The sequence below is a fragment of the Symsagittifera roscoffensis genome, chromosome 9 (genome assembly GCF_963678635.1).
Source record: "Symsagittifera roscoffensis chromosome 9, txSymRosc1.1, whole genome shotgun sequence".
Taxonomy (NCBI): domain Eukaryota; kingdom Metazoa; phylum Xenacoelomorpha; order Acoela; family Convolutidae; genus Symsagittifera; species Symsagittifera roscoffensis.
The window spans coordinates 8,315,420-8,342,089 of NC_087070.1; the positions used below are offsets into that span (position 1 = coordinate 8,315,420).

General features: G+C 34.9%; 1 protein-coding gene across 4 annotated transcripts; it reads right to left on the bottom strand.

Annotated features, from left to right (window-relative positions):
* Positions 1-26,566, bottom strand: LOC134853845 (serine/threonine-protein kinase NLK2-like). Of its 4 annotated transcripts, none has more exons than XM_063869786.1 (8): positions 25,679-26,566; positions 24,714-25,400; positions 16,685-16,814; positions 16,166-16,331; positions 11,129-11,297; positions 8,899-9,127; positions 3,279-3,576; positions 2-1,226 (listed from the first exon to the last, which is right to left on the bottom strand). In XM_063869786.1, exons 2-8 carry the CDS (start codon positions 25,085-25,087, stop codon positions 1,084-1,086), a joined length of 1,509 nt encoding a protein of 502 aa, XP_063725856.1. In that variant the 5' UTR covers positions 25,088-25,400; positions 25,679-26,566; the 3' UTR covers positions 2-1,083. The 4 variants fall into 4 exon arrangements, with proteins under 4 accessions (XP_063725858.1, XP_063725856.1, XP_063725857.1 ...); XM_063869787.1 differs by having other exon boundaries at positions 24,714-25,395; positions 25,674-26,566; XM_063869785.1 differs by having other exon boundaries at positions 25,674-26,566.
* Between the last annotated feature and the right edge of the window lie 104 nt (positions 26,567-26,670).

Sequence of the window (26,670 nt, forward strand, 5' to 3'; positions counted from 1 at the left end):
TTGAAACTTATGTTTTACCTAAAAGTTTTTTTACCTAAATCTGATGAAGGAAGAAAATTTTTACTATTACGCCAACCCAAATTAACATAAACTTTAAAAGATACAAGTTGTTTGAAAGTATTAGACAATTTTTGAGAATAAGACGACGTGAGTAGCTTTGGTACAACAACACACATTTAACGTACAAGTAGAATACATTTATAGGATATTAAAGTTAAGATAAGGTAAAAGTGTACTAAAGATTATTTCAGCTCATTATTTCAGGAGAGGTCATCTAATTAAATGAGCACAAAAACAGTAAAGAGAAGAGTTATAATCGCTTTGTTTATTATTTTATTACTGCAAAGGATGTGTTTAATAGCACCATGAAATACTCGGAAACAACTCTTAAAATCAAGTTTCACTTTTCTGCAGCCGATTAAACCACTGCCACCCACGAATACTGCGAACCAAATTTTAACATCTGCTCCTTTTCAAATATATTTTTTGGCATCTTCGAAATTGACCTTCTTAAACATAATTTGACAGCTGAACTCACAGAGATCCAGATAATTTCGCTTCAGTAAGATCTCAGATTTTTCAAGTCAATTCTCGTGTCATTTTCATTGATAGAGCACCTCTTAAATTGCACGTTTAATCTGTAGATAGGAATCCAGTTCGCGAGACTTCATGACAAGAGCTAATTACAGATTGTTGGTTGTCGTAGTTGGCGCCGCACAGATAAATTCAAAATAGGTTCGCTGCGGGTCGGTGGTTTGAGTTCGGTTGAGAAGAGCGGGTTGTCCGGCTGAGATTAAAATAGTAGAATAAGTTGTAAATAAAAGGAAGAAACATAAGCAAACATTATCTACTAGTAAGTAAAGTAAGAACAACGCGGTCCATTTCAAGTCGTCATCGCACAACTTCATTCAACCCCCCCCCCCCACCCCCGTCACTTCAGATCGCTTCAATAATCGACTTTAACCCAACCAGGGAAGAGCTTTGCGGAATGGTATTGGTATGGCTAATTTGCAAGGCCAAGAGATGCACTGTGTTGGGTGTTATATCGGAGTTGTGAAGCACGAGGTCCGGGGTTCGAGGCTGTTACCAGCCGGCGGGCGAGTGCAGTTCGGATGGCTGGGCGACTGTAGAATTGGCAAATGACTTGTAGGCGGACGAAGATGGATTAATACAGAGGGGCACTTTGTTGTTCTGCTGATGGTCCATGATGTAGCTGTGGATCATATCTACAAACAAAGAAAACAAACAATAATGAATAATGTTTCGCCTTCATCCGTTTTTTTGGTTTATCAACAATCAATTTTAGGGTATTTTTCTATTTCAGAAGAGAATTGAGAAAGAGACTTTTTTGCATATCAGTAACTCAGAGTTCTAATGGTTAAATGCTAACTATGGATCACCTCGCAAGAAGTCGCCGTACAAATTATGGCTCTGCAATCTTGTATCAACTGCGCATGCAAGTATTATTTCCATTAAGCCCTCCACTCATTTTTTTGAATCATTTGAGGAAATCATTTCGGATCTCTATCTATTCCCCCCTTTTGCGGAAGGGGGAGATTATTTACTAGGTTAGAACCTAGTCTCATATGCTTAACCATTGAATTATTTAATTATAGGGGAGGGGAGGCTATTTGTTACTAGGTACCAAAGGGGGATAGTTTAGGAGATCTGTCTTTTCTTCTAGAGATATATCTAGCATTTCTCCAATAACTGTTGCATTTGCTTCTGACAGCATCATTTAGGATTAAGGTTGTCACAAAAATAATCAATTTCATTATTGTCTTTCATAAATCTTGTTTGAACATTGGTTTGCATGTATCAGAAGAATGAATTGAAATATTGCCCTCAAATTTCATTTTGTCAACTTTGTTTGCATAAAATGGAATATTAATTGAACAACTTGACAGCAAAGGACATATTTTTTTCCAAACGGAGTAAAATTTAATTTAGTTCAACTCTATTTTAGAAAAATTTGCACTAATTCTTTTAAAAGCCTGATGAATAGTAAACCTTCATAGCTCATTATCGAAACTAACAATCAATGATTCGGTTCAACAAACCATAAACATCCATTTTTAAATTTTTCACTAACATCTGAAGAGACATTTCGAACAAAAAATTGTCGGAGCTGAAAATGATAACATAATTACTATTTTATAGTAAGCACTCGAAAGTTAATTGAAACTAAGAGTGTCAGATTTGACAAGAGAGATAGTAAAATCTATTTTTTCAATCGCGGTTTAAATACACTTGTTTCATTTTTTCATCACATTACTCATAATAGTCATAATATGTACCTTTTGAACTAAAAATATTGAATTACGACTACAATATATAATTCATTGCTGTTTTCAAATAGTGTAATCATAGCTCTTTTGTTGAGACGAGATTTTTTCTGTGGTTAATCAATAATTCAATTGCACACAGTCATAAATTTATTGGTCTGACTAATCCGCAGAATCTCATGAAAAATTGATGGTTTAGAAAATACACAAACAATACATAAGTTTGGCGTGTTGAAACGCCGCTTCAATGATCCGTCCCATAAACAGACGGTGATGTAAGCACTTTTAAATCCAGATATTACCGACCATATTGAGCGCGCGTTGTCAAAAATGTAACACGTTCGATCCCATTTTGACCTTTAAATATACTTTTTGCTTTTCAATCCCCTGGAATTTAACATTTCATGACTCTTATGTGTGGCGGTCACAGTATAATTTGTACCATTCTATGCATTTTATAACTAAAAAGGTTGAAAAATACTCATGAAATTCTGAAGGCATGAATTTCCGTCTTCTTTTGGTAGTTTGCACGCCATTTAGTTGATTAAATGAATAGCGTAATTAAACTACCTTATCAACAGGAGCAATGACTCACATATGTTGATACTGCGAGAAATATAAAATATATATTTTTTCTGAATTGCTACATAAAATTGGGTGGGACACTAGTCTTTGATAGCCACGCAGCTGATTGAAAATAGTCAAATCACATGGTCCGTACGCGTTTCATATTTGAGCGAATCATAGGCATTACAGAAGCACTGAGCGAATCATAGGCACAGCAAACGCATTTCAGCTAATCACAGGCACCGCGAAGGTATTGAGCGAATCATAGGCACTGCATGAGCATATTCAAACAAATAATTGCATGATAAGAAGATTATGTTCGGCCACCACAAAAAAACTCCCACTACTGCTAGAAGAGTATAAGTGATTTCAAAAAAAAAGTATATGAGTAAATTATACAGGCTCAAGTGACCAATGAGTACTTACACTTGACATCCTGTATGCTCCTCATTCGCAGCTGGTCTTCATAAGAAGCGTCGAAAGCAGTCTCGCATACTGGATCCAGGTCCTTAGAGTAAACCCTGGTTCCATCTCTGGCACTATTGTAGCAGCAGTTACACATACAAGTGTGGTATCTTAGGCGACCCTCGTCCAGGAATCGGTGTTCCAGGGCACTCTGGATTGAGATTCGCTTCTCTGGAGACCAGGTAAGGAACTGGCTCAAAAGGTAGATTGCGTGGGGAGGAGCACTGCTGTTGAGGCGGTACAGAGAATTTAGTTGTGGCTGAAACAAAATAATTACAATTCAGGTCTAGTTTCTAAAAGAGATAGTTGAAAACATTAGATTTGAATATTTTAGTGATACTGTCATCCAAAGAAAAAGAAAAGATGCAAGTGTGCTGACTTTTGTAGAAAAAAACTCAAGATAAGATGCAATTTTCACATTTCGGATTTCTTTTCCAAGACATAAATTAAAAAACTGGATCAAAATTGCATTTTCGTAAAATTTTTGTCATGAAAATGTGGGGCAAAAAATGAAGCCCATTGTTTTGAGATCTTCCGGTATTTTATTGCACTTATATTAAAAGCTGCATGATGTCTCTCCTACACACCATTATTTCAATGATCAATGAAACTATTAAACTAATACAAACATAACTTGTCCAGCATCAATTAAGGTGATAAGTACTTTGCTTTTATCTTAATTTGCCTGTTAGATCACACAGACAAAACTTGAGTCTTTTCAGCTTGACCCCATTTGGGTAAACAAGGTCAACATTAATCAGGGTTATCTTGAGCTTACAATTTTGAAATTTAGTTAAGATCCGGTACGTCTGTAGAATGGTTTAATTCAAGGCCGATTTTCGAAATGTTTGATCAAATTTAACCGATCGAAAGTTTTAGATTTCAGGTCCGATGATCATAAATTGAATTGAATAATAGCCACATTGCGCACTCTTCAGGTTAAAAAGAGAAACTATTTAAATCATCAGAGCCCAACTCACTAAGCATTCGATTCTTTACAAATGTCTCAAAGTAATTGAAATTCAAATAATCTGCAATCAAAGTGTTGAACTTACTTACTTAAGCCTACGAACTTTCCTATTTTGGTGTTTCCCTATTCTGTGGTTTCAAAGAAACATAAGTTTGGTGTCAAAAGAACGTACGAAGGACCAACCCCACTATACTAACATTAGATATAAGAGTAGAGCGATAAATAATACCATTTGGTGGCATACTACACGTTGATCAATCACAGACTGTGTTTTCTTTATAGGTGAACCTAAATGTTAGTTTACCTTGTCCTGAAATAAGAACCGCACGTGAACAAGAAATCAAGCGTTCAAGGTAAAAGCCACGTGAAAACAGAAAGGGGAAGCGGCCTGCACGAAGAAAAATTAGAAAAAACACAAGCCAGTCAGCAGAAAAAAGGGATTATTCTCAAATCTGATTAGCTCAAAACAAAGCAACCAGTGATTTTCAGACAAACGGCAAAAAAGTTGACATTATTGCTATTTCAGGCTCGAGGTAACATCAAATTGATTTATTTTTTCTATAAATTTTATGAAAATCAAGCTTTATACTAGCAGAAAAGTTCACCCCAATAGAACAAACATAGCGAATAGACAGTTGGAAAAGAGTCAACGAACGCAAGTAAACAGAAAAAATACTGACTTTGTTTTTTGAAAAAATCTCAACTTTCGAATTTCAAAAAAAATAGACAACCTGAAAGCTCTTTGAATTTCTAGAACAATTTATGATTGGCACTTTTTAGATAAAATTAACTCAACTTAAGAAAACTGGATCAATAAGCGAAATTTTATTTCGCTGAAAAATCTGAAATTTGAATTCCACTTTCGAAACCAGAGTTTGATCACGTTTTTCGTTACTTTTAAACTTTTGCTGTTCACTAGTGAAGTTTGCCTTCACTTTAACAAAAGTAATAAGTGAACTTAAAAAGAAATCAAAACTGAAACCGCGAAAAGTAAACTTGAGCCTGAACAAATTTTAAGACTTTTCTTGAAAAAAATCATCGCGACCTATTTAAGAGTCTGAATTTTATTCATGGACATTTAAAAATGCCAAACAAGTAGTTAAAAAATAACGCGCAGACAATTGGAAGAATATCTCTTCCTCAAGAATAACTCAAGAACACAAAAATGACAAACACTTTTAAAAAAATTTCAAGTTTTGGGTTTCAAAGAAAAAATCTATCACCTTTAGCTCTTTGAACTCCAAAATGCTATTATGATTGACACTCGCCGGTAAAACCAACAAAATTTCAGAAGACGGGAATAATTTTTTATTGAATAGTCCTGAATACTCCTTTTGCCCTATAATGTCTATAATGTCTATGAAAAAATTTTTGGTTCAAAAGAATGACGAAATTTTTGAAAAACAAAAATTTAGTAAATGATTAAAACGCGTTAATATATCGCGCGTTAATATTCCCAAATTGCTAAAAGTCAAGCCCTTATCATTTTTCAAAAATGATCGGTCATACAATATCTGTTTATTTTCGAGGTTAGCGCATCGATATCTTTCGGATGATATAAAAAATTTTGTCGAAAGCTGCTAGTCAAAAAGCTGAAATTTGAAGCCGCATCAAGTAAACTTATTCCACTACTTTGATCAAAATTTGGATATATCAAATGGCCGGGAAAATAAAAAAAACTACTGAGCACCAAAAATGTCCATTTATAACCCGAAATTGACGGCTCTCGAAAAAATAGAAAAACCCAAGTACTAGAAAGCGCCTTTTGAAGCAAGATAAATTACAATGAGAGCGGTATCATACCATGCTTTATTAATCGTCATTAAGATTTTTTTGAAATAGAAGAAAAAAACAGAAAAATTTGTCTGAATAGCACTTTTGTGAACTGATTTTCGATTTTCAGTAGGAAATTGAAGTACTAGATCACTCACATCGAATCAGTTTTTTTAGAACAGGTTTAGGATAATTAATTTTCATATTTCTAATTTGAAACTCAATTTCACTTCATTGAAACCAAATGACTCATTAAGCTCTAATGGCTACCCTGGTTCTCTTTACTTGTGATAACTATTTGCAAAAGTGTTTTTTCTTCGTAGCAAAAAAATTTGCACGAATTTTAAAAATTGAGAACAAAACTTTAATTTGACAGGATACAGATTTTCTAGTGCTCCTATTCATTTGAAGGTGAGCAAAAATATACACCCAGAAATATGACAAAGTTTTGGGTTGGATTGGTTTACTTTAGCTTAGTAAAAGTCTCAGAAGATCGATTACTTTACCACAAGAAAGACAACGCACAGTTGGTCAACAGACTTAGACATCAAAGCTCTTTTCACCTCATACAAATTCACCTCTGTTGTGTATTCTGTACAACTAACCAGCTTTGATTAACCAGTTTGTCAGATCAGAAAAATAGAGCTTTGATTGATCGAGAACGAATACCGAACAAGTATAGTAAAAGTACTGCTGGTTTTAGATAGATCTGTTATGTGACTACCATGTTATGAGATCAAGTTAGCAGTTGTAGGTCAGTTAGTTTATATAAATTAAGTGAAGAAACCGCCGCGACATTAAGTTCGTTCATACCTGAAGTGAACTTTTGTTCATGCCGGTGTCTTAATCCAACTGTCACGCTTCAATTCATTTCCATTTTACCTACACCTAGATTATGGGCATCAGCAATAAGCCGACAGGTTTTAGAGCAGAAATTAATCCAACCATTTTGCTAACTTTTTCAGAGAAAAAAAACGAAATTTTGAATTAAAATCTGCGAGGGAATGAGCCGGGGCATGGTAGCGCTCAGCTCCTCGAACCATTAAAATTTTCCACTTAAGCCATTAACCAATCAACTTGAGTTGTTTTCAAAAAAAATGTTTTGGTTTTTTTAAATTAGTTTATACGCTTTGTTCTAAGGTAAAAACAAAACCAAAAAAAAACTTCGCAATAAAAGCTGGAGTTTAAATCTTCGTGTTTGAGAACTTCTGCTAAATGTAATAGCTTCTTAATTTTTACCCTTTTTCCTCTATTTGCTTAAGTTAGCGAAGTTCTAAAAACAGTTTTGGGGTTGGTTGTCAATTACCGCCTAACAGAACTTGAATGCGGTTTAGGACGATAAAACCACGTCACTTCAAGAAACAAAACTTCGAGTTGGGTTTCTAGCGGCAAACCCTTAAAATAGGCTTCCAATAGGGTAAGGTTGGTGCATAAAAGCGAAACAAAACTCGAAATTCCTCAAGTGTTAGAAAGCTTGAAATATTTCTGGGCATTTTAGAACAATAGCATAATAACCTCGATCTTCAAATCGCGTTTTGAAGCGTCAAAAACATTCCACATGAAGTTGAAGAACAAGCAATAAAATATGTCTCGACTTTCGATTGTTGTGGTTTTATGACCGAAATGCTTCATGGCTAGACAAAATGTACAATACAGTCATAAATTTTTGCAAAAAGATCAGCCGTGATTTTGAACCAGTTTAACTGAATCTTCCGCAAGGCATCCAATTTCTTATAAACTATAATTTATGGCCCGGAAAAAGAACAGGATTTCTATTTGTGGGACTGATATCGCCATGGGCATTTGGGAGCTATAAATACAAAAAATATATTACCAACACCTTCTAGCAATTCCTGCAAAAACCGATGAATTTTAATTAGGATAACTAAAAATAAAACATAGCCGACTGACAGTTGGAAAAAGAAATGAACACAAGGAAACAAGAAAAGTTTACTTGTTTTTTTTTTGTAAAATGCGAATTTAAACGAAAAAAATTACTTGCGAATTTAAACGAAAAAAATTATGCCCTTAAAGCACTTTGAATTTCTGAAACATTTATGATTGATACTTTTTCAATGCAATTAACTCAATTTGAGAAAACTGGAGCAACAAGTAAGCTTTTTATTCCGCTGTGAATCTGAAAATTAAAACCAATTTCACAAACAGACGTTCGTGACCTTTACACTTTGGTTGTTCGATAGATGTTTGCCTTCCTTTAAACAAAGAAAATGAACTGAACTTAAAAAGAAATCAAAGTCAAACCGCGAAAAATTAAAATTGAGCGTGAACAAATTTTAAGACTTTTTCCTAAAAAAAATCAGCAATACCAAAGCCTATATAAGAGTACTCACTACATTCATTAATCTGAAAAAAAAGCATCCAGATTTTTGCAGAAAGTTGTCTTATTTTTTTGCTTGACACCGTATAAATTACAAAAGCATCGGGCGCAAATTAAATCACGGTTCACATGTACCCAAATTTTTCAGACAGCAGCTTTTTAGAAAATTGCGCTACACGGAAAATCTACCTGTCTCCCGCGTGCGATAAAAACTTCAAAGACGTATCATCAATCACAGTTTTTGATTTGAATGTCTAGAAGGGTAAAAACAGATTGAAATTACAGCAGGATAAAATAGGGCTTTCATTTTAACGAGAAATTTCACCCCACGAAAGACTAATTGGAAGAAAAACACACATTTTGTACCTTGTAACAAACTCGTTTTCTTTCCAATTAACGAACTGTTTCTTTTTCCCATTAGGGGAGGGGGACAATTCTTAAGAAGATCCCGAAATTGCTGCGCTGAGATAAGGCGAAAAATCTACTGCTGTAATACATACCACTTTTCTAGATTGTGATAAAACATGTCGTCTTGCAGGTTCACATGCATTCTTCAACTCCATGTCTGGCGGTGTTCCCAGCAGGTCAATGATGAGATCCAGCTGGACAACTGGACTGGAGGCCTGGAACAGGATCCGACGACTGAGGAGTTCTGCGAAGATACAGCCCACAGACCACGTGTCTATTGAGGAGGTGTAAGTCGTGGCGCCCATCAGTAGTTCGGGTGCCCTGCAAAAAAAAAAACTGATGATTTAACGCTTTTCAAAAATAAAAATGTATCACTTAGCAATGTTTCTCTATTACAAAAAAAATGTAGCAGTAAATTCTGATCATTTATCAATTTTCAAAATTAACCAAAAATTGTAGCAGCAAAAAATGATGATTTAAATTTATCCAAGGCTGGTAAAAAAAATTCAAAATTGTGAACATTTTAACCTGTAAATTATCAAAAAAGACATAACTCGTTTAAAACACATTTCAGTGTTAAGTTGAGATCAGCTCATTTGTTTAGTTTGATGAAAAGAAATTGTAAGTTTTTTCTGCCACCTCAGCGCTCATTGATCTACTGAATGTTAACCGGAGTTTGAAAAAATGCATTCAAGGCCAGCGCTTAAACATAAATTCTCACCAATAAAGTTTTATTTAGGCCTAATTTTACTCCTGATTGAAACCAAGCCATGGTTCCGACTTTTTTGAAGCTTCATTTGTTATTTTGTCGGCACTGAATTAGTTTAAGTAATAACATGCTATTTTGACCCCTGCAAAACTTGACGGTCCTAAAAAGGTAGCAGCAAAAAATGGTAATTTATCAGTAGTAAAATTGCTTTTATGCAAAAAATTTTGATGCAGCATAAGATTAACCTTTATGAGCTAGAAAAAAGCTCTTATCAAAAAAGTTTTGCGCGATGATTTTTTATCAGCTAAAAAAATTACTCTTATCCAAAAAATAAGTTATCAGTAAAAAAATAATTTATCTGTTAGCGAAAATGCTCTTATCCAAAAAAGGTGCAAAAGTATTTTATCAGTTAGCAAAATTGTAAATTGCTCTTAATCAATACAATTTTGCATTTACAAAAAATATTTTTTATCATTAAGCAAAAATGCTTTTACGAAAAAATGTTTTGGTGTAAGCGGAAAAATATTCAATGAAGAAACTAATTTTGTACCAAAATAAAAAAAATGTTCAATAATTTTTGTAATTGTAACCTGAAAAAAACAAGGGAATTTAAAATGAAAGATGTTAGGAGCAACAATTATCAAAAATAGCCAACAGACAGTTGGAAAAGTGTCAATAAACGCAAGGAAATCGAAAACATATATAGACTTCAACTTTCGAGAAATCGAGAAAAACTTCAACTTTCGAATGTCAAAGAAAACAATGTAAGATCTTAAAGCTCTTTAAAATTCAGGAAAACTAATTGATGGACATTTTTTGATTAAAAAACACCCAATTTGATAAAACTGGGTTAAGATAATTTTTTTATTCTGCTGGGAAATCTAAAAGTTGGATCCTAGAAGTCAAAATTAGAAGTAGTTGATGTTGACGTTTTTTGCTCCATTTTCACTTTTGTAATCGGAGAGGTTTTCGTTTTACCGAATGAATTTAAATGTAATTTAAATGAAACACATAGCCAAAAAGCAGTTGGAAAAGAGTCAATGAATGCAAGAAAAAATCTCACTTTCGAACTTCAAAAAACTAGATGCTCTTAAAGCTCTTTGAATTTCTAGACACCAATTTATAGACACCAACTTTCTGATAAAATTTGAGAGAACTGGATAAAAACAACTTATATTTCGCAGGGAAATCTGAAAACTAACTTCCATTTTTAAAACTAGAAATCGATCACGTTTTTCTTGACCTTAAGACTTTTTCTGCTCAATAGTAGAGTTTGCTTTACTTTTAACAAAAAATGAACTGAAATTAAAAAGGAATTAAAAGTCAAAACGCGAAAAAATCAAATTTGAGCCTGAATAAATTTTAAAGAGTTTTCTCCAGAACAAAAAATGAAAAAAAAAATCCTCGCGACCTATATAAGAGTCTGAACTACGTTCATCGACTCTTAATATAATCAAAACTCAAACCGCAAAAAAATCATATTTGGAGTTAACAAACTTAAAAATATTTCCCGTAAAAACATCAACACGTCACTTGTCAATGTCTTCATTACTTTCAGTGACACTTGGAAATATCACCATTTAGTGGCACTTCAAAAATCGCAATTAATATACCTGTAGTATTGCGTGACGACCTCTAACGTCATGTTGCGGCGTGAGTTGGGTTCAATTTTGCGGGCGAGGCCGAAGTCGCAAATTTTGAGACAGCAGTTCGAGTTCACAAGCAGATTTCCGGGTTTGATGTCCCTGTGAATTACTCCAGACGAGTGGATGTATTTCAGACCTGAAACAGAAAAAATTATCTCAAAGCTCAGGAACAGAAAACCTCAATCAAATAATCTTTCTCAAAACTATAGAAACAGAATCCCAGCAAGGCAATTTAAACATTGCCCTTAAAAAGTAACAAACAAAAAGTAAACAAATATCAACAAATAAACGTTCATAACAATCAAAAAAATCGAACCAAAAAAATTCGACTTCGGAGAGTTTTCGCTTGAAGGTGGATTAAAAACAGTGTCATTCAAAACTGTTATCATGAAAAACAAGAACTGAAGAAGCCTAAGCGAAGGACTACTAACGCACACAAGGATTGCATATATCTCTTAAGACTTGGTTAATTGGGTTTATCAAACTGCATATAACTGCCTCGATCCCAAGTTTAGAACGTTCCCATAGTACATGAGAGCAAAACTTCGGACTAAGAACCAAACAATTTGCAGGCTACTTTGCAACGAGCGACGACATATTTTTGTTTGTTTCCTGATTCTTAATATTTAATATTTTAAAATGTCTAACAGATACTAAATCTTTCCAATCAGAGATATTTTCAAATCTCTGTAAGTTGGAGACTGCAAACGCCGCGCATTGAACTGACAGTCTACTACTCAAAAACAAGAAGGACAGTAGTTATGAACAAGTATAAATACAAAAAGCGATCAACTAGTTTGTTTATACCAATTAGACCTTGTGGCCCGCGAACTTAATCTCCAATCCTCAGTTGACAATTCAGTCCCATTTATTAACTGTCATTTTCGAAACAAACGGATCAAAAACATTTGGAGATAAATAGGCCAGTCCAACTGCCTTTTGTCAAGCTAATGTTCGTAATTGGAATAGACTTATTAGAGTCTCCCATTCTCTCGATCTTTATTTCTGTAGTCTAGTTTTTTGTGGGGGGGGGGGGGGGGAGAAAAAGAGTTTACTCTTGAGTTGGATTGCTTGCTACATTCCTTGGCATGACGAGCAAATAGATGAAAGCTTCTATCAACTCTTTCTAGAACAACTGCTGTCATTTTTGGCTCAATAAACGCATGTGAAAAGATGCGACAAACAACAGGGGGGCGTATATGCCACAGGAGCGAAAGTTTCATTCTTCAAATACTTGGATTTGGATATCTTTATTACTTTTATTATTGTTGTCGACCAATTAGCTATCAAAACACGACCGACATCGGAGTAAAAAAAAACGAATTCCTTCTATGGAATTTAAATTTTCATACAAACCTACCAATGTCTACCACCGATTTTCATCTATCAATATACTTTTATTTAAATACACGCCACAAGACAAGATCTTATGATGGACACCTAACGTTAGGATGAACTACGCTTATGTAAAGAAACGCAAAAAGTTAAGTTTGATTTATAGACACTTTAGGCCAAATACAGACAACGTCATGCCATGTCAAGTCGCATTTGACCGGCAGATGTCACAAGATTTCTGAAGTCTAAGCTCTAGTGCAAGTATAGATCTCTTGGAATGCAAATAAAAAAGCATGGGAATCACGTGGCTAAGCACGAGATATCATAGCCATATTTAGTTGAAGGTTGAAATCAACTGATCCGATTTCTCGGAACGATTTAGACGTATTACATATAGATTTTACAACAATTAATGATAAAAACTGATAAAAATGATTTTCAAAAAAAGAATCCCAAGATTGAAATTGAACCATTTTCCTCTTTTTATCCGTCCAACCATCATACGAAATACTTGATCACGTTGAATTGGGTTCAAGTGCATGATAAATTAAAATAGTTTGAGAATTTTATATCATTAACGAGCTTAATTTACCATATAATTACGAAAAACGCAAGCAAAAGAAATCCCACCTCATATATATTTTGAAGAAATTAGTGAAAAAATGGCAATAGAAAAATCCAGGTAATTTTGTCCTTTTATCGAGTGATTCAGATTCAATTTACATTAATCTTGATTCAATTACTTCAGCTAAGTTGGAAATTGCCACAAATTGCCATAGGCAAGTAGAGCTGAAATCTATTTTGTATCTTATTTCAAGTAGATTTATTAATTTTTATTTCAAGTTGAATTTAAGAGCTCACGTGACGGGCACATCTTAATAGGACAAAGTTAACTGTAATTACTACAAATATACTGGAAGTATAAAAAGATGAAAAAAAAACAGAAACAATAAAAAAAAATCATCATACAGATTTACAATTTCAACCACAAGAAAAAACAAGGCACCTTTAATTCACAGGAAGTTCACGGATTTGCATAAATGAACATAAGAAAATGAGTTAAAAGTAAGACCAAATTTTTCAGATGTCAGGGAATATTGAGACTTCAGGATAAGGGAAATCAGCGAGGCATGAAATCCCTCCCATTTCTTATTATCACACTGCAAACAACAAGTCGTGGGAGTTCTAATGTGTACTTCTTAGTCTACTAATTTATGTTCCCTGCTGTCCCATTGATCAGCACGATAGCTCCATAAATTCTGATACATTTTAAATTGTAGCGTGGCTAGTAAAAAAAAGGGAATGATTCCTAATATTCAGTGGGTGTAGAAACTTGAGTCATTTAAAAAGGTATTGAAGAACTTAAAAAAATAATTGCCATACAAACAAAACATTTTTGGACACAAGAATTCAGCTTCGGAGAATCAATGACTTCACATAAGCTCAATAAGTTCAGTTGCATTAACTTAAATGTGCTTACTTTGTTATAATATTCATGAAACGTGTCCACAAAAAAGTTGCAATAGACCTTAGGGTTCTCTGATAATGAGATACTTATTATAGTCTGCTCCCTCCTGAAATCTCTGTTCAACCGTGTTAAACCAAAAAGATTCAATTCAAGGAATTCAAACATGATCAAACACCAATATGAAGAACTACAAAGAAAAACAGAAGGAAATTGGGAAAGAAAATACACTTTCAGAATTTCCAAATTTAGAGAAACCGCAAAACCTAAACATAACTAAAGGAGAGAAGCGGCTTTCAATTAGAGCGAATACCAACATAACATGGATTATAATTTTACCCTCGTTCACGCGAACTTATTCCCTATTTGAACCAGTTCAATTCTTTTTCAACAGCCAGATCTTTTTTAAGTCAATATATATTTTTACTTCACTGAATAGAAAAACAATTGGTATATTTCATAACGGGGTGACGCAGCACATGGAACATGAAAGAAAAATGAAACTGAGCCATTACTAGAATTAAATCTACCACATAACACCAACACTGTTTACCATTTCAGGGGATTGTTTTTCAAGGCATGGGATTTATCATAATCAAAACCTCAACACACGCTGTTAAACAATTAAAAGAAGGAAAAGACGTCTGTCAACAACAAAAATCCGGAAACAAAACAAGTTCACTTCATAATTATATTTCGTGTTTTCTAACCGATGTTTGTTTATAAATTAAGCTAGCATGAGTAGAGTCGTCGACCTAAACTACATTTGTAAAACAAGTTTTAACAGCTAACTTGGTATGATATTCAAGTTCATTGCTCCCAAATAGTAAACTAAGCTTTCAAAATGGCTCACAGCGAAAAGCTGTCATTTTGTGTTTGGTAAGATTTTAGTTTGAGAATGTGAAAAAATAGCAATGTGAAATGAAGATGGTTTGACGTGACGTGAATAACTTCTTGAATTTTCTCGCACTGATAACATTTTGAAAAGCAATCTGCTCTTCAATAGAAACATTTTTCCACTACTTAGTTTCAATCCGTCATTTGTCTTTAAACATGCGACCGTTAAACAAGCTGTAACGAACTGTTATTTTTATGAAAAAATTGAAGTTTTTTCATAAAAATCATAGGTACCGTTGAAAATCGATTCATAATTGTATAAGCACGTGATCTTGCGTCATTTTTTTTTTGGAAAATCGGCGTATTTTGCTTCAAATTCAAGAGCATGAATGAAAAAAGTCAACTAAGTTGGGCTTGATTTGACACAAGTCAAATGTCAGATGGGTTCAAAGTTAAACCCAATATTTTGACACATTTCATCGACCCAACATCATGTTGGCAAAGTTTCTTATGATGACTTCTTATTAGAACAGCCAAATCTAAAAGAATATATCATTTGACACCAACTAGCCAAAACTAAGGCTATTTTGAGGGCACAAGGTTCGATTAAAGTCATAGACAAATATGGCATCAAATCTTTATGGCATAAGACTTCGAGATCAATTGAAGGTGACACGTTAAAGATAGGAATGAAAAACTAATAGCAAAGAACAACTCCTTCAAGCTAATCGATGCACAAGTGAAAGACTAACAGCACACAAGACTTAGAAGAACTGTTTGAAGCTTTGAAGTGTTTTGAACTTGACCACAAAGTCAAAAGGTCTTTTTGAAGAAACTGTTCAAGATTGATTCGATTCTCAAGAACGAAGAATGATGCAACCTTACGATAACTACGTTCCATAGATATGAAAAACATATCTAACGTTTAACGCCAAAAAAAACAACTTCCCAGAACCGTGATAGTTAAAACTAAAAGTTTAAACCCGTCTCGCCAGATTCCGTTTCGTAATCTTTGGTTTGAAATAATTGAGCTGAACCTAATTGAACGAAACTGAACCTAAAAGCCAAAATGATGAATGGCAATTTTCTGAGTAATTTGAGCGGCCGTGACCGAGTAGGTAAGGCGCTCGTCTCTTTAAACAAGAGGTGGGCTTGAATTGAATCCCACTTAGGTCATGGTCGGAGGGTTCCCAATGCCATCATCCTCCTGAAGGTTGAAACGGCTACAGCGACATGGATGACACCCCTCCCCCACGGTTGGTCCTGCACTGAGCAAGACCGGGGTCTAATGAAACAAACACCCCTCCCCCAGGCCTGCAGTGGGTCGGGGTCAAGTAATAATAATAAAAAAAAAACTGATTACTAACCCCTGAGAATTTGGTAGAGGAACACTTTGACGTGGTCCAGCGAGAGGGGCTGGGGGGAGACTATGATCTTGTGCAGGTCACTTTGCATTAGCTCGCAGATGAGGTAGATTTCTTGGAACAGAGATATGTTGTGGGGAGGTTGCAGGATGTCCAACGACTTCAACACCTGAAACATTACATCACCAACTTCCACTCAAATTCTACAAATTTTACAAATCCAAAAAACCACTTACCTTGTCTGTTGCCGTTGAAAGTGCATCCATCAAAGCATCCCCGTGAATTGATTCAATTTTACTATATCTTTCTTTATTTAGGGCAATTTTATGTTAAGAAACTGCGTTGGTTTCGCCTTTTAAGGTTCAACCATAGGAAAATAAAAAAATAATCTAAGCTTTGCATTTATTTTGCGCTCTAAATCAACTTCTGCTCAATCTTATTAACGATACATACTAATGGTCTAATAGCTTTTTAAAAACTTTCAAAATAGTTTTGTGTCGTGTTATTTTGAGGGTATCTCACATTTTCGTGTCGGTAGTGGAATAGCATCTTGAGTTCCCTGAAGACCCTTTTGGCAGCGATGACATTGGAGAACACGTTGGGCAACTTCTTCAGTGCCACCCGCTTCCCGTCCCGCGGGTCAGTCACGGCCCTAAAAAACACACACTCGATATTCACACACTCTAGAACTCGATCAAGTTTTTCGTGACCTTAAATATTTTCGCTGTTCCATAAAGGAGTTTGCCTTCCTTCTAACAGAGTAAGTGAATTGAACTTAAAAAATAAATCGAAAGTCAAACCGCAAAAAAATATATTTGAGCCTGAACAATTTCTAAGAACTTTTCCTGAAAAAAAATAAATAACGGATATAAATAACAATCACTTCGTTCTTTTAAAAGTAAACACAACACACACTCAATATTCAGACGAAACCAGTGATTCATATTGCGTAATCAAGATATTTATTGCATAACAACAGTATCTATCTAAAGTAGACTAGTCCTAAAAAATACAGCTTATCTTTCAAATCCCACCGGTATTAGACTGTTTCCTTTAAGAATGGCTGAATAATTTTGTTTTCGACCAAGAAGTAAAACTGATTTTGACGTCAGCAAAAAAACAGTAATTTATAAACCACCAAAAATTCAACCATGAAGACAAAAATCACTTTTAGGTCACGCCTTGATGTTTTGGCTCAACATGGTGTATTTTGGACTTAATAATTGACAGATATCTTAAATTTTAAACTTTCCTAAAAAATTCCTTATTTGGTAAGAAATTGGTTCATATACTTGACTGACTTGAGAAAGCAACCTCTTAGACTTTCAACAGTTCAACTTAGTTTAGTGAGTCTGCTACCATTACTTTCTGGTTCACCTAAGAAAATGTTTACCTCGAATCGGAGAGCAAGCAAACCACAGAAACTGTCGTTCTAGACGGCGACCTAAATTAGTCATCACGCGCTGCATGAACGCCATCTGAGCGCAAATTTTATAAATAAATACTACTATTTTGCATGCTGAGATGTTAATAATAACATACGAATACGAAGTGAATACACCACTAGGATCTTACTTTATAGAAAGCAAAGTTCACAAACAAAAGTTAGCCAACAACCAAGGGGGTCCAAATTTTCGACACTTGACTTGATATACCCACGAAATATATTAAACTTCAGCATCAACCGAACATGATGAATAAGTTTCCCCTTCTAAGATTGCGACCGTATATGCTTTTATAAACGCAATGTTGACAGCGTTTTGCAATGTCCATCAATCAACAAATACTAATGATATCATCACGCCACAAGTGCTTTTTGATCAGCTTTTCATGGGTAATTTGATTTTTTGTTTTCTTTCTCTCGAAGATAATGAGAAAATTTAGTTTAATAGGTAAACAAAACAATGCAATATGTGGTGTCTTTCTCTTCGCGTATATCTCTTAGATTTGACCTATATCAGCACCAAGGACCAATGTCATATGTAAGACGAAAAATGCTTTGAATCAACCTCTCCCCTCCCCCAACCCCAAAAAATCGATCATCTTAAGGAAACAACCTCAAGTATAGATAGCCTAAAGTCGTACAAAATTAGCAGCTTTATTGAAAAAAAAGTATTGGAAAAACAATAATTTAGGGAATTCACAGCATTCAATGCAAACCAACATATACATTATGAAAATCAATTTTAATTGTGCGTTTCTTCGAAATGCATATTTATACAGAATTAATTTTCAAAAATAATACGCGGCCAGGGGGACATTCTACGGTGAAATCTTTTTCTTGGTTTAAAATTGATCCAACTAAAAATAACGACAGCTGGTTGCTGTGCAAGTAACTCACAATGTTTAGACTACACTAATTTAGTAAAATTTTTCAAATCAGTTTTTAGTTTAAATATCCTGTCAATTATATTTTGATAAAGTCCATTGAATTAAATGAAATAAGGCAAGATTGAGTGGCAATAATAGCTAAAATAACGTTGAAATAAAAACCGAAATTAATTTGGAAGCCAGATTCCTCTATTCAATTGTCTAATTGAGTCTGAAAATACCCTTTGAAATCAGAATCACAACTAATTTGGCTTTAACATGATACCATACTTGACACCCTACGAGCTTTCCTTAAAAATTAACTGCAAAAAATAAGAAACGGAATCTACGCCGTATTTGCTTTCTACTCATCGAAAGTGGTCAAAACCCTAAAGTTTTTCGTACTATATAAAAGTCTTTAAAAGTTCCGACTGCCTTTTAACGTGTCAGAAGTAAATCTTATCCCCCGGACGCAATAACAACGCCAAAATGATAATTTTTGCGTCTATTAACACAATATATGGATCAATTGGTTTGCCTCAATGCAACTTAAAACAATGTGTCTACTATTCTACTACTTAAAGCTGTTTTCGACAATGAACTGCTCAAGAATGACACACAACCGCTTTTGAAATGCATCAACAAAAAAGAGAAAAGTTTCAACAATTCTTGTTTTTCAATATTATTGGACATCCACTAAGCGCCCAAAGTTTATGAACAATCAAACAACTAGTATAAAGCTCATGAAATTAGGGACCTTTTCAACAATCGTGACATTTTGTGAAAACTTTCTGACTTGAAATCCTTAATTTGAAATCCCATCTCATTTCAAAAAATTCTAGGCCGGATTAATTAACTGCATACGCTACACGTTGATAGAAAATTTGAGTTTTTGCGTTACTTAATAACCCTAATAAAAAGTGCAAAAAAATAGTGAATAAATAGAGTAAAATCGAAACAAGTATCAGGTATCCAAAGTTAGTAAGAGCAGTAACCCGAGTATAACTGCACATTTTAACAAAACTTAATAAAATTCAGCAAAAAGCAGCCATAGAGGCGAGACGGCAGAGATTTTTGGTGACTAACGGGGACCAGCTACCGAGAGCTTCAGCGGATAGAGGAATGAAAGTGACACCTACCTCATTGCAGGCTGAGGAATGCTTGGCAATCTTTTGGTCCTCTGAAATTTCAGATGCTTAACCGACAGAAGTTCCAGCATGGGAGAGGGTGGCAGGCTACAGGGAACTTGGAACGGTGAAGTCCAGAGCCGCGGAACGACCACGAGACAAGAAAGGTAAGAAAAGGTCATCTGGACGAGAACGAGATTCTATGAGATGGGCTTTCACAAGGACTGAAGAAAAGGCGGCTTTGGAGGCAAGGTTTTAAATAGTGTCGCGTAAACGGTCGCGGTGAAGGATGCGCTCACCATCGGAAGAACAGGCGAGGGCGTGGTCGCCGAAGACATCCAAGCTCTTGGAGCACTTACGACATGAGAAATGTTCGCTTAACAGAGGTATGCCTAGTCGGAAATACAAGACGACTCTGAACTCAGCGGTAGACAAGGAGAGACCGAGGGCCTTCAAAGGGACAGCTGAAAGCCAGTCGCCACTATTGGCCAGAGAGCAGGACAACAACCTGGCCTTTACCTGTTCCGTGGTAGCCGAAGCGAGACACTCACGCCAGCTGGCGCCATTGACGATGTCGGTGAGCTTGGTTTGAGCTTTAGCTTTAAGGGCGAAAGAACTCGGGACAGACTGAATAGTTGGTTCGTGGCCTTGAAGGGCGGAGCACAGTAAAAATGATTTTTAAAACAAAAACATGATTGGTTTATTTTAAAATATTCCGAATTTTGAAGCAAAAGATATATATATGAAAAACACTTTTAATTTTGAGAAATTTTCATGATTTTTACTCAAAAATTAACCAAATTAGAAAAACTGGATCACTAAGTGATAAGTGATCTTTTTATTCCACTGGAAAACTTGAAAACTAAAACTCATTTTCAAAAAAAAAGAATCAATACACGTATTTTGGCACTATTCGAACTTTCGTTATTATAGAGCAAAATTTGCCTTCCTTGTAGCAAATGGATTTTAATTGAACTCCTTTTGCCTTCCTTGTAGCAAATGGATTTTAATTGAACTCCTTTTGCCTTCCTTGTAGCAAATGGATTTTAATTGAACAAATGGAAAAAAATCAGAAAAGAAAGCGCAAAATCTCAAATTAGCAAGAACAACTTTTCAGGCTTTTTGCTCATTTTGCTCATTAACACGTAAATAATTAGCCTTAAGGAGCAACTACAACCATGTTTGAACAAAAATTACCATGTTTGAACAAAAATTAACAACGATTTAAAGAGATCGAGATTCTTTAGTAGAGACCATAGGGGAGATTGTTAAGTGGATCACTATTTTCGTACAGAATGCAAAATAACTTCGCTTCGCACAACGAGCTGAGAACTGATATTGGCGGATTCTTCTTTTGCACTGATTTTTTTTTCAATTCTTACCGAGAAATCTAAGCAGTTGCATTTGAGCACATCAGAAGTGTTACATGCGAACACCAATTTATGCCTTTCAAAGAAATTCTTTTTATGATATGTTCAATCACTAGACAAATGGGGCTACTTTGAATTGCTTTTTTTCTCTGATGTCTGCAATTAGAAAGAAGAACATCAGTTGCAATTATTTTTTTTTGTTTCGGAACAGTAGCCAATTTTTGTTGAAAAAATCTCAATCTGAAGGTATTGAATTAGAAAGAAAACATGAAAGTGTTAAATTCGATTTGTAGACGTTCCCAAATATTGGGACTAAAAATAGCCTCTTCAGCCTAGGTTTTATCAAGCAAGCAATACAACTCTAAGAAAAGATAAAAAAGAGGATATCTTATCTTTCAAAGTCACGTAATGAAGTTCGCATTTAAATTTTGGTAATGCAAACAAAAGCAAATGCTTTGTGTCATTTCCTGTCATATTTTAAATTTTATGTCAATACCAACAGTTGCAGACAAAAAGCAGTACTCATTTTAAACAAAAAATTCTACTGTTTTTTCAATATTTTCTTCATTTAAGACATATTTTTCAAATAAATAATGGCGTTAGAGGAAAAATGGACAATGACTCATATTCATTTATCTGATGGAAGAAAAAAATGTTCATCATCTTTGTCAAATTGAACGCCGATGCTTTTTAACAACCTCTTTTATATAGCGGTAACGTATTAAAAATTGCATTTTTGAGGACACTGAAAACACGGAAAAGAGTGTATTGATTTAGTAGCTTTGTGAGAGTAGAGAGCTAGAGTTATAACGGCGATTTTTTTTATTCCGAGGTGCCTGGTTTTCCAGAGGACGAAAAAAGCAAAAAAGAGAAGACTTGATTTCACTGCATGTGTTCAGGTTGAATTGTGGGATGAGCTAAGATAAAATGAGCCTCCCACTCTTATTGAATGTCAAGTTTATCAGTTTTAATTTGTTTTTTTTAGTGATTGTCATCAGTTCGCGAGGTCAGAAAACTGTTTTATCAATCGCATTTCATGATACTAAGGGCTGGCCAAAGATGCTCACAAAACGACAGCAGCAGTAAATATATATCACAATATTTTAACATCAACCAAAGATGTCGACAAGTTCTGAAGATAATTAACCTTGTATCATACGGCATACGGCAAAAGAATCATAAAAGCTGAAAAAGACACTGATGATATCAGGGCGAACCTTAATTTTGCGATTGTTCTAAAAAACATGTACTAAATACTGAACTGTTTCTTTTCGAATTCTTTCCATAATATAAGAAGCAGTGGTATATTTTCAGTCAGGCAACTCATTATTTGAGCCAATTAGGCTGACTTAAATCGATTTGAGCTCTTTTGAGTGAAGATTAATTAGTCGCCAACGCAAATCAGTACCGAAGCGAATTAATATCCCAAATAGGCCATTTTCATAACGCCCTTGCCGATTTGTAATCTTGACGAAAAAGTGATAGGTGAAATATCCCTTTCTACCTAAGTTCAGGGCATAAACACAGCCAAACACAGTTGAAAAAAGTCAATGAACGCAGGAAACAGAGAAAACTGCCTTGTTTTGAAAAAACTTCAGTTTTACAATTTCGAAGTAAAAAAAATAGATGGCTTTACAGCTCTTTCAATTTCATAAACGACAAAACTTTTTTAAAAATCTTTAAAAAAACGGAAAAAAGAGGCTGAGGCTACTAAGTCGGAAAAAAATATAAATTAATAAACTAGATCTACAAACCTAGCCAACAGACCGTTTAAAATGAGTCAGCCAATGCACGAAAAACAAAAAATTTGCTTGGAAACGAGTCAGTCAAGGAAGAAAAAATTGACTTGTTTTTTGGAACAACTTCAACTTTAGAATTTCAAAAATTATGTGTATGGCCACAAAGCTTTATGAATTTCAAGATGAATTTCTAATTGACACTTTTTGGATGAATTTAACTATATTTGGTAAAACTGAATCCATAGGTATAGTTTGATTCCGCTGAGAAATCTGAAAACTACAATCCAATTTCTCAATTAGAAGTCGATGACGTTTTTCGTGACCTTTAGACCTTTGCTGTTCGCTGGTGGAGTTTGCCTTCCTTTTATCAAAAGAAATGAACTGATCTTTAAAAGAAATCAAAATTCAAACCGCAAAAAAAAATCAATTTTGAGAGTGAAAAAACTTTCAGACTGTTGCTGAAAAAATATATCATCACGACACAGCTACGTTCATCGGCTCTTAGAAATGTTCACAAAAACGGTTATTTTACAATTGCAATTGATCTGAATTGGTTGAGAGCTGCAAGTTGCTCCTCTTTCAGTTTTGTATATTCTGCCGGGACCAGACGTGTATGGGATGAAGCAAATGGAATTAAAATTTGAAGCTCTAGAAAAGCACAATTTTAAACACCGAGGTTTTTAGATATTTTTCAAAAAAACGGAAACTATATATTAAATTGTCAATCTTGCTTTCGGCGTTTAATTGACTAGTTATAGATCACAATCGCCTAGCGATACTATTATCAGCTGAAACGAAAATATACGGCTTCAAAACTATTATTTTTCTAAATAATTATAAAAAGATTTCTGAAAAATCAATGTATTTTAAATATACGTCAATTTTAGATCCATTTCAGTGTTTTACAACTACTTCAAGATACTCTAGAGGTGATATAAATGGTACGAAAATGTTTTTGATTTTCAAACTAAAATTTTATACAATTTTTCCCAGCATCTTATGCTATTTATAGTATCACTTCGAATAGCTGTATTTCATCAGTCCATGATTATCTAGAATTGTGAAATCTAACTTAAGACTTACGTCTCCCTGGCACTTCATAGTTTTTGAAAATACGGATATTTCTTTTAAAAAATTGAATGTATTCGAATGTTTTAGTTTTTTCTATTTGTTTTTATTTTCCACGCATTTTCTACTTGTTTTTATTTTGGTTCAATTTCGAGCTAATAAGGTGAGTCTGGCTTACAAAAGCTTAGTTTAAGCTCAATTTAAGCCGTAGAAACTTAAATTAACTCCAGTAAATTTAGTTTTTGGAGTTTTTAGCACCAAATTTGGAATCAAAAACTTCCTGCAAAAAAATTTGAAAAATTTTTTAACGATTTTTTTCGTTTTTCTTGTTATTTTTCTCCAAAAAACCGTTTTCCAATTACCCTTTTTTAGTATGAATGTCGAATAAGCCTAAGTTCTAATTTTTCGTTCAGATTTTTTTAACACACCACGCAGAAAAAACGACACTAAATTGAAAAAATATATATAATTTTGGATTCTTTAAGACTATGGTCGGAACATTCTGTTCTACTTGCACAAAAACCGGCTATCCTAGTTTTGTCCCCATTTGCTAATTTTTGTTCGTATGGGCTTTTCCACTTGGCCCTTACCTTGAAACGTATTTTTGCGTGGTCAATGTAAGGAAATTATGCATGGTGAACAAACTAACTATTGTGAACACATTTGTTCTTCATACATTATTTCGTAACGTCACGCGTTCAGCCATAATAACACGTAAAAACAAATAAGAGAAGGAAAAACTTGAAATGTAGAGAAGTCAAACGAGCCTTCGTATGCTTGCGATTTCCGATCAAAAAATGTTCGAAGTAATCAAAATTCAAAATTTTCCCAAAACATCAGTTGAGCTTTTTCCTACAAAAAGAGATAAGAAGATTCTTTGCTTCAATAAAATGGTAGAAGAATTAACTGGGGTTCAAATCTAGTTACTAGCACTCACCACACTACTCCGAAAGCACCATATCCAATGGGTCTGTCTGCTTGCACCTCCTCCCCATTGTTGTTGTTTGTGACTCCCCCATTATTGTTACTTCCCACCTGCCCACCGCCCACTAAACCCCCCTTGTTGCACTTGTCCTTGGGACTGGGCGGCGAGGGGGGCACCAATGCGCCATTCACGTGATGGTGATTCTGATGATGATGGTGGTGGGGGTGGGTGGGGTTTATGTGATGTCCCCCCGTTGTTGTTCCGTTGTGGTGATGATGATGTACTGTACTTAGGATGTGATTGTGATAGGGCGCTATGTGGTGTGGGGCAACATTAGGTATCATTTGGGTTTCCATATTTTTGCTGCTGTTTTTCGTATATCTCATGTTTTCAACGAGACCTAATCGGTCAGCGGCCGAAGCAGGCGAGATACAGCACGAGTCGCGACCTATGTCTTCGGCTTGGCTGAAATTGCACCTTGTGAAATAGTCTTTCGGGTCAAGTCGAAGCAGTTTCCTGGCTTGTGGGCTCAAAAACGCGTCGTAGAAGGAATTTTGAGCTTTCAGAGACAGCAAAATCTGGGCTATTTGGTCCTCGGAAACGCACAAAGGAGTCGGGAACGTCGGCAGCGTTGTTGTCAGTGTGTGGTTGGAAGGATGAGGTAACGCTGTGGGTTCTGCCGTCGTGTGGGTTTCTATTCTGAACAAGCAGGATTCCATTTTGAAATTGACTGCTTATTTGGGAGTCAAACGTTACACCGACTTCTTACCAATCGGTTTGCTAGTTTTAAATTGACTTTACAAAATTCGACGATTGAAAATTTATATTGTAAAGCCAAATTATTTGTCTTCCAAAAAAATTTTCAATGATTTTTTTCTTTAATTTTTAGATCTAATTTTACCGCCAAAAATGTTGAGAAAAAAACAGTGTTTTCCAGGCAGATTTTTTGACCTTTCCTGATCTGAAACTTACCTGACCTTAAACTCTAAAGTCACGACAACACATCGGGTCAATTTCGTTTGAATGAGTCATTTGGCGGCGCAAAATTCAGTCTAGTTTGATATGACAGTGTACTAAATTGAATGCGGTCAAGTAACCTAATGCTCCGTGGAATAAAGAAGTAAATTCTATCCAGGATAACTAGGAAAAGGCAAGGGACGGAGGAATAGGAGCTAAGCTATATACTGCAAGTGAAATAAACGCCTCAACTCAATCTAAAGCTCCTTCGGAGTATTAAAATAGAAAAGCATGAGCCGAATAATATTCAAAAGCAAATGTGCTTTACTTTAGCTAGCTCTGTGCTATTATGTGCCTCTCTTTCTATCTCTATCTTTATACGTGTATTCGCATACTTTGAGTTGAACAAACTAGTATGACTAGCATTCGATTTCACAATTTGAGGCCTAAATAAAAGCTTCCCCCTTTAAATTACACTTTTGCGCAATAGAAGAGAGAAATTGCGCGTATTTTGTATGACTATGTGCTCTAGTGTTGAATCAATTCGCGTGAGTAGGACTAAATTCCCTGCTGCATCATTCCAAAATTGACAATTCCCCGGAATTAAAGTCGTCGTAAGAGCGGAGCGGTCTGCGGTTTGCCAAATAATTTTTGTTGTTTATTAAAAGCAGATTTTGAAGAGCTGCTGCTATTTAGACGCAATAGATTTCGATTTGGACAAAGCAAGAGGAATGCCCGTGTTACTTTGTAGATTACACCTGGGGAAAAAGGCAGATAGATTATCTTCAAATTTGAACTTTTAGTTTCTACTGACAGAAAGAAAGTCGAATTTGTAATTAGCTAAAACAATCAGCCATGTTTTAAGATAGGCTATGCAAATTGCGTGGTGAACTTACTCTGCGTGACCAAATTGAGGTTATCTGTGTCATCGCTTTAAAATTGACCAATCAGAAAGCGAGTTATGTCTAAGCTTTAGCTTGTTTAATACATTGCATAAAATGCTTAAGAAATA